This window comes from Capsicum annuum, chromosome 6 (assembly GCF_002878395.1).
Source record: "Capsicum annuum cultivar UCD-10X-F1 chromosome 6, UCD10Xv1.1, whole genome shotgun sequence".
Taxonomy (NCBI): domain Eukaryota; kingdom Viridiplantae; phylum Streptophyta; class Magnoliopsida; order Solanales; family Solanaceae; genus Capsicum; species Capsicum annuum.
This window is the reverse complement of record NC_061116.1, coordinates 179,898,703-179,907,673: the sequence shown is the minus strand read 5'-3', so window position 1 is coordinate 179,907,673 and position 8,971 is coordinate 179,898,703. Positions and strand designations below refer to the sequence as shown.

At 36.2% G+C, this 8,971-nt stretch overlaps 1 protein-coding gene across 1 annotated transcript; it reads right to left on the bottom strand.

Moving 5' to 3' along the window:
• Positions 1-2,139: 2,139 nt before the first annotated feature.
• On the bottom strand, positions 2,140-7,545 carry LOC107872931 (RGG repeats nuclear RNA binding protein A). Its single transcript, XM_016719602.2, has 7 exons — positions 7,084-7,545; positions 4,805-5,123; positions 4,599-4,664; positions 4,377-4,506; positions 3,863-4,021; positions 3,708-3,755; positions 2,140-2,663 (listed from the first exon to the last, which is right to left on the bottom strand). The coding sequence occupies exons 1-7, from the start codon at positions 7,268-7,270 to the stop codon at positions 2,472-2,474; spliced, it is 1,101 nt and encodes a 366-aa protein (XP_016575088.2). The 5' UTR covers positions 7,271-7,545; the 3' UTR covers positions 2,140-2,471.
• Positions 7,546-8,971: the final 1,426 nt, after the last annotated feature.

Sequence of the window (8,971 nt, the reverse complement as noted above, 5' to 3'; positions counted from 1 at the left end):
CTTCTTTATCTTCATTCTTGTCCTCTCTTCATACCGTCATTGTTGTCGTGTTGTTCACCACTCCTTTTCCTCTTATTTTCCTCTTCCTTTCTCCATTATCAAACACCACCTCTGTCCAGTGTCTTTTTGCTAACGTGGCACTCGTACAAAAATTTCAACAAGGTGAACCCATAGATTTGAAAAGTTGTCCTATATTCTTCCATCTGGGGAGTCATTGAAGTTGTTTAATTAGCCTCACTTTTACTAAATTTCATCACTTTAATCCTAAAATTTTCTTCACTTAGTTAACAGCTAAGTTCTGAATGATCAAAATTTTAAATTTTATTCGGTACAAATAAACGAAACATAAAATACGAAAACAAAAAAATTAAATTTTATTTTTTTTTACTATTTTTTTGTTTCAATAAATATGACACCATTTGATTAAGTATGGAGTAGAAAAATAAAATGCTATTTTAAAATTCGTGATATAATTAAACCTTAAATTTTGTGTAATTATAAAATATTTATTAAAAATATATATATAAAAATAAATTATTTCTAAAAGTATAAAAATAATCTTTTTTTTTAAATAAATTAAAAAGTAAAATGTATCGCATAGATTAAAATAAAAAGATAAATATTGGGTCTACGTGTAGCGCGGGCGATATGCCACTAGTATTAATTAAGACGGGATATCTTTTACTTTAACTTCTCAGTGCATTCAACTTAATTAATTACTAAGCCCCAACGTGACAAATAGATAATTTTGTAAGAAAATGTGAAATGAATGTATTGCCTGCATACTTTAGCTCCTTGTTGGAATATTTTAATAATTTTTAAATTATTATATATAATTTAATTATATATAATAAAATAAAAATAATAAATAAAAACACCCCGACCCCTTTTCATCTTCTTCTTCAAGACCCCACTCCTTTCATTTCTTCAAAACCACCCTCCTTCCATATTCTCCGACACTCCCCACCACCTCATTTCCCCGCCCTTCCCTCCCTTTCTAATTATTGTATAAAATTAGAAACAAATGAGGTATGTTGTGCAATGATGTATTTTATTTTTCTTTGAATCCAATCATTTAGATGAGAAAAAGCATAAATACTCCCCCCCCCCCCCCCCCTTAAAACCCAACATCAAGCAGTGCACTGCACGTAAAAGCATATCATATTTTGATATATATATATATATGTATATATATTAATTTTATAGTAGTAAGAGATGGGTTCTAAAAATTCTATAATAGTAAGAGATGGTTTCTAAAAATTCTTACTCGTGTGGGTTGTCAGAGCTTTAGGTTCCAATCATATTATAAATTCACCTCTGTATTGGTAAGGTACCATCGATGTAAAAAAATATTTTCTTGAATAATGATAAATTTCTTAGTTTCATATTTGATAAACAAAGGTTATTATTCTAAAAGCATTTGTATATAATCTATATGAACATTATGAGAAGTGGGGATAGGGGGCAAAGATGAGGTGTATTTGAAGCAACTAATGTGAAAAGCCAATTGTGAAACTTATTTTTTTCACTACCACCAGGGAAATCATTTTCCCTAGAGTATTTTCCAAAAAACTTCAACCAACTCAAGACCTTATTTTCACCAAGAACGGCCCAGACTAGTGTGTTAATAATATACATTCTTTTTGGGGAGCGTGATCATATAGAGTAGCTCATGTTCTTTAAATAGCTTAGCGGAGTAATGCATTTGCCCAAATTAGCCACAGCACATTCAACCAAAGTGGAGGCTTACACCAGATCAAGAACACAAGACGTCAACCTTGGCTCAGGATCATTTAATTACAACAGGGGGAAACCAAAATTTTAGGAAGAAAATATTACAGTGAAAGAATATAATTTCACCATAGCAAGGACGGCAGCACACCACCATGGGTTGTGGTGCAGTGCATCCAATGCGGGTACCGAACACCGGTGGAAAAAAAGAGACATCAGCCCACCAATTGATGCATTAAAGCTCCAGCTATGCAAGGAACCCAAAGGCAGGCCAAACCAGTACGATACACAGCCGCCTTACCTTGCATTTTCACAAAAGGCTATTTCCACAGTTCAGATTTGTATTCTAGTCAACGACATCTAGGCATTTGAGAATAAGATAAAAGAGGATAAACTAGGAAGTGCTGCTTTGAACAAGAACAAAACAATGCTTGCAAAAGGAACAAAATTGTTTTAACGGGGAAAAACTCCAGATCAGAATCTGACCTCGCTTAACTAAAACGAAAAATTTAATAGTAACCCTAATGCCTATAAGGAGGAAATGGCATTCATGCACAAAGCAAATAAATACTCAAGGGCATAAAACCACAGAAAGTCATTTGAATTTTACACTAATAAGAACTATAAAGGTTTCGGATGATTATACAGGAACAGATTCCTGGAGATACTCTGCCATCAGAGCCCATACATGATAATTGCGGCATAATTTGACACAAACCCAGATGGCAAGTTCTGCTTCCTTACTTGGCGGCGCCCAAGGAAGGAAACTGCCCTACATCTTCAATGGATGGTGCTTTAACAAATGGTGCTTCAAAACCGTTGTTTCCACCGTTACCACCTCTTCCACGACCACGTACTCCTCTTCCACGGCCACCTGAGCGATAGTAACTTTCTCCATCGGCAGGCTTCAGAAATTCATTGATGCTTTTAGTCTACAAAAGATTGAATTGAAACAATTGTCACTACAAAACATAATATATAAAAAAGTTTTCAGCATTTAAAACCTCCATCTGTTTCAGCAACTTCTGTACCTACTTATATATATGATGGTAGAAAATTCAACTGAAGTACACACTATCAGGGCTCTTTAGGACCTATAGATGTTTGGTTGGCCTATTGCATCAGGTCTTCGGAGAAGACTAACCTTAAGATAAACCCCATATTAAAATATACATGCCCCAGCATCACTAGCCCACCAAGCAAAAGAAATGGTACTTGGAAAATATTGAAACTAGGGTCTAGGAATCACAAATTAGGAAAACATAAATGAACTTCCTCAACTTGGGAAAAACTTTACAAGAGACTAAAAAGTATCAGTTCGGAAAAGAACACATGCACATCAGAAACAGCTTCGACTTGAGAAATCGACTAAATCTGCAACATAATCACCAAAGCTCTGCAACAACAACAGCAGAAGCTAGAACAAATAGATTACATGACCAACTGGATTTTTTAAATTTTTTTTGAACTTGGTAGCTTTGACCCAACTGGAATCTTCATACTATTTCAAAGTAGATTGAAAGGTCAGCTGAGTTGCTTGATGCAAAGTCACTCGTAAATGAGCCAGTAAAGTTGGTAAAGATGTGGATTTAGGATCTTTAGCTAGTGCAAGCGCAACTAGGTAACTTTCTACTAACTCTTTTTCTGACTACATTTGCTATAGCAATTAGTGAGAAACTATGACATCATTAAGATTCACAACAAAATGTTTTCCAGGGAGGGGGGCTAATCCTCTTGCTTACATGGGCATGCATAAAGCTTCCTTCCCTCACCCTTCACATTGTATTCCCACAACAATGGGAAGGGAGACAGAAGGAAAAGTGGAATAGGTTGAGAAATAAAAAACATCAGACTCAATATAGCAGTAGGATAATAAGGCGTCACAACTCCCTAAAAGATGCAATATACAACAAAACCTGCTGCCAGCTGCTGCAAACCAAATTAGATGTTTCAAGGTGCTAAAAACGTAAAAGTACCTTCTTGGCTTTTTCCACTGCCTCCTTATGCTTATCCTTCTCAGCACCCTGGGGAAAATTTTCCAAGCAAGATTATTAACATACTAATAGAGCATAATCAAGTACCTAATAGCACATTAAAGCAACTAAATAGGAGCATATGTCAGACATCTCACCAACTTAATGAAGACCTCGTCGTCATTCTTCTTATTTGATAAAAGTTGCATTGATGCAAACTCTTTGTCCAAATTGACCTTTCTTTCCTCGGGCTTTAGAGCCAATAAGGCTTTCCTCTTCTCTTCCATTACCTTCTCATACTCTTCTAGGGTCATTTCCTACATATCAAACAAGTATGTTGTTAACAAATGGCAATACATATACAAGTACAAGACAATAGGATCATGCAAATAAACGATCTGTAAGCAACATGAACAAGTGCAAGGCAAACTTATGTATTGAAATCGAATGTAAGTTAAAATGCAAAAATTCAACATAGTTTACTATTAAAATTTCAAGCTGTTCAGAAAATGATTGCATGCAATGTCCATTACAGAATCATATAACTTGTTATAGAAGAACCAGCAAGTCACCAAGATAAAGATGATGCACTGATACAGACTAATTTGCATCAGAAGAAGTAGACCATATAAACAAGTGGAAAACAGTCCATCAGAAAATACGGAAAGCAACCTTCTCCTCAGGTTCCTTCTCTTGTGGCTCAACCATCGGAGAGTCCTTATTCGCATCTGCATCATCAGCTTGCCCATCTTGTTTCTCGGCATCAACAATCTTTTCTTCTATGTTAACAGGTTTGTTCTCCCTGAACTCAAAAGCAATAACAAAATTCTTAAAACTATATAAGAAACAACAAACATGATGAATAAAGAAAGAAATTTAGCTGAAAGGACTCACGGTGCCAGCTCATCAGTGGGAGCTCCCCAATTCCCACGACCTGCACCTTCTCGTTTAAATTCATACCTATACAATAAGACAATCAGTACATAAACACTTGAAACATTCAAGCTCACACCAGCTAAATAAGCACATCAGAGAGAATCAGAGGCCCCTCACCCACCCACCCATAAAAAAAGTAATGTGAGCTCCTTTAAATGACTTACCCACGTCCAGTTCCACTTCGGCGCTCAAACACCCTCCTGGGGCGTTCACCATCTACAGCATCATCTCCATTGCTAAAACCACCACGGCGACCACCACGAACCCCCCCGCGAGGTCCTCCATATCCACCTCTCCTCTCGGAGGGTTTCCCTGACTCTCCATCTTCAGAAGCTCTGTAGCCTCCGGAGAACCCATTAGTGCTTCCAAAAGTATTCTCACCATCAACAAATTCTTGGTTAAAACCACGACCGCGTCCACGCAATCCTCCACGTGGTCCCCCACGACCTCCTCCACGCTGGCCATCATTCCTAGCTTCCCTCACTGCTCAAATATCAACAGACAAATAAAAAATGGAAAGAATTTCAATTGAAAAACTTAGGTGTAATGAAAATGGGGCATAACAGATGACAAATGGTGACAAAAAACCTGGCATTGTTTTCAACAATACGATACATCTTAATGAGAGAATATCAGCATGAAAATCAGACCACATAACAATATCCAGGAGGAGAGAAAGAGAACATTAAGGCCACAGGAATATACATTTCCCTTATCAAGTACAACCACAACAGGAAAACACCAGTCAATTAACTTACTGTTAATAACTAACCAGCTAAACACTCAATTTTCCATCTACTAAAAATACACTACCATACCATCAAAATAACAAACAAATCATACATAAAACATTGAAGAAACTACTACTCAGTTGCAACAATTTGATGATAGAAGAGATGCAATTGGACAGGGGCACAAGGCAGCTCGAAATCACAAGAGATGAGCTGACTCAAATTTACCAAAACGTCTTTGGATAAGGAGAATTTAGCCAAGAACATATATAACATAACAGAGCGAAAGGGTTCATATCCAACCAACAAGCTTAAGAGTTATTTTAGATACACTTGCATTATTTGCAAGAGTATTCTAGTTGGACGCTAAATTGTTGTGTAGAGGCAGATGTGGGATTAGAGACACTTAATTTGCATTAAAAGAAAAATTATTTACTATTAGAATGAAATGGAGTCCCAAATAATTTGGGATAGGAATATAGTTTATTGGCTGAACATACAACCTCACACTAAGCAACAACAAGAAAATATACATTCACAGACTTCTCAAGACAAGCCAGAAGACAATACAATAGTTGATATAAGAAGCCTACTCCATAAGTTAATGCAGTGAACTCGGCTAATGGGTTAAACACATCTAGGCACAACACTAACAACGTGCGGGGCGGGGGTGGGGGTGAGGGTGGGGGGCATACACTTTCCAGAAGACTACCCAAACTATATGGTCCCATATACCAACAGGTAAGAGCTCCTATGAATTCTGTTAGGTACAAGGGCAACCAAGAGCACTACCAAGCAAATATTCCTTAGAGAGCCACAAGAGTTTTGTGTGTATCAGTAGGGGTACATTATAAAAATTGTCGAGTTTATTCCCTACTTTTTGAGTGCGTTTCTATAACCTTTCTCCATCTGAACTCTTCCTTTCTTTCCATGAATCTTTCATCAAGGAATAGAGTAGAAGGTTAGTAGGTAGTCGAGCGCTGTTTAGTTTCCCTTATCAGTATTGTAGTATTACTCCACTACCACCTTATTCTTGGATTTTTTACTACCTGCTGTTTTTTATCACCTTTTGCTTCTGTTATCATAGTTTTGTGAATTGCTACTGTTTTTTCACCATTGTTGCTACTGTTTGATTTCTTCATTATTTTTAGCATAGCCTCTTCATTGCAGTATTTCTTTATCATATGTCTTTAATATGAGTTATATATAACCGGCCTTCATTACTGTATATTATCTTTCTAAACCATTAGCCGAGTACGTAACAGTGGAGGATTCACTCAAAGACAGGAAAAAGTTGAAAACATCTGGTTTGAGCATAATGACATAAGGACATTGTATCGGAGAAAACAAAATAACCTCTCAAAACACTTGTCCAACGCCAATTGAATAAGGACTACACATTTACATCGTAGCCAGATCCCTGTGGCTATCAGCAAAAAACAAAAACTCCAAAAAGCAAAACATGCATAAAACAAAAAATGCCGAAAAAAAAAAGCATGCGTAAAACATAAACGCCAAAAAAAACAAAACACGCTTAGCGAGCAAAAGTAACTAAATTAATTTTACAATTATTCTAAATGAATACACATATATTTCTTTATAACCATAGTGTCTAGACCAGCTTGAGCGTACTTCGAGTAATATATGAATAGAGATATATACACACACGTAACACATAGAAAACGGAATTTAAAAAAAAAAAAAAAAATTACCAGCCTCGGATGGAGGCAGGGGCTTGGAAGGCAGTTTAGCAGCAGCAGCAGGCTTAGCTTGTTGAGCAGGACCTTTCTTGTTAACAGACGCAACAGGAGGAATCTGCTTTATCTGCTTAACAGCAATGAACAAACTTGGGTCCTCGGCATCACCATCCAGAAGGTCAAATGGGTTCAACGTCGCCATTTTTATTTTTATTTTTGGAATCTTTTTTGGTGAATATACGGAGCGATACAAAGCTTCAAGCTTTAGCAAAGATTTAATGCATACATAAAAAGAACTATTGATTAGAATCCATTTAGAATGATGTAAAAGATTATGTGAAGAGAGAGAGAATGGAAGCTTTGAAAACCCTAGCCAATGCGGCAGACAATTGAAGGAATGAAATTGTACCTAATCTTAAAAACCCTTGTGGGAGGGAGAGAAGGATTGAGTGCGGGGAGGTTCAATTGAGTAGTGGGTGTGGACTCTCGTGTTGGTTTGTGGGCTTTTAACATTTAGTGGTCGTTTGGTTTGGGCTTTTGCTTAACTGGTGGAGACATTTGGGGCCTAGTTTACAAATACCCCATTTCGAGATGAGAAATTGGTACTTTCTTATTTAAGGTTTCATCTGTTTTCACTTAATAAAGGTGTTAATATTGATAATTTAGATTTTAGTTATTAAGTTTATTTATTTTTTAGGTTTGAATCATACACGTTCAATTGAGGGTTATGTTTTTTTCACATTACAATTACTTAATGAGTTTGATTTATAACCAAATCTTAATACCACTGAAAAGTCTATTTAATGATTTAATTTTACAAACATGTAAGTTCAACAATTTCATTTATTCATAGTTATCGTTATTGCGTACCCTTATAAATTATCATCACCGGCTACTGTCATTCTCAGCCACAATAACCATCGTTTGGAAACACTATAGTCAACTGTCACTGTCGCTATCCACTCTGAGGTATTCGGTGTACTAATTAATAAATTCACGAAATCAACTTTATTTTATGACAAAATAAATCAAACCTAAGTGGTCAGGATATCATGCTAATATTAATTGAGTTTGAGAAACTTTCACTGACGGTATGAATCCAAAAATCTAGACCATGATAAACTTCGTAACAAAGGCGTCACGATAACAGCCTAAGGTGACGTTTGGGTACTCAAGTAACGGGCAAGGAGGCGCATGTAGGAATACCACCAACCAAATAAGCCACTAGAGGCTGAGAGAAAGTGGGCAATACCTTGAATAGATTGGGTAGAGCTTAAACATTTTACAATCATCACCATCAATTATCATTACTGTAACAACCAACAATCACTATTGACAATCATCACTATCGGTCACCACTATATATTCTCAATCAATGGCATCATTCACCATCACCATTTGCTATCACTATCATCCACCACAATTATCATCTGTCATTGCGATCAATCACTATTGTCACACCACCATCACTTAATTAGCTACTACCCATGGTACCACCATCTCCAATCGACGCCTACAGCCGTTACTATCACCAATCTGACAAGTTTAGATACTAACTAATGAAGTGTGAATGTTAATCTAGTTTATGCAGCAGTGATACATGTCTCATTAGAAATCAGTCAAAAAATATTGAGATACATCAAGATAATATGCATGTGAACATGGTGTGTAACGAGAAGACCGACACACTGATAAGTGACAACATATTTTGTGAAGCTAATTCGAGATCATGCTCAAATACAAATATAATTAGAATTATTTCACTTTAAATTATTTTTGTACTCTTAATGAGATGATATAGACATGTAGTCACATAGATATCAATGACATATTTTAAATCATACATTTTAAAAAAAAATCTTAAATGAAGTGCCGGTAAATACCAACTCGCATCAAAAGTTCA

Excerpts from the sequence above, each read along its gene's own strand:
- LOC107872931 (XM_016719602.2), bottom strand. The coding sequence starts at position 7,270 with ATGGCGACGTTGAACCCATTTGACCTTCTGGATGGTGATGCCGAGGAC. Across the intron at positions 4,507-4,598 it reads CCCACTGATGAGCTGGCACC|GGAGAACAAACCTGTTAACA; the intron begins GTGAGTCCTTTC and ends TTTTGAGTTCAG. Across the intron at positions 4,022-4,376 it reads AGAAGGAACCTGAGGAGAAG|GAAATGACCCTAGAAGAGTA; the intron begins GTTGCTTTCCGT and ends TTTGATATGTAG.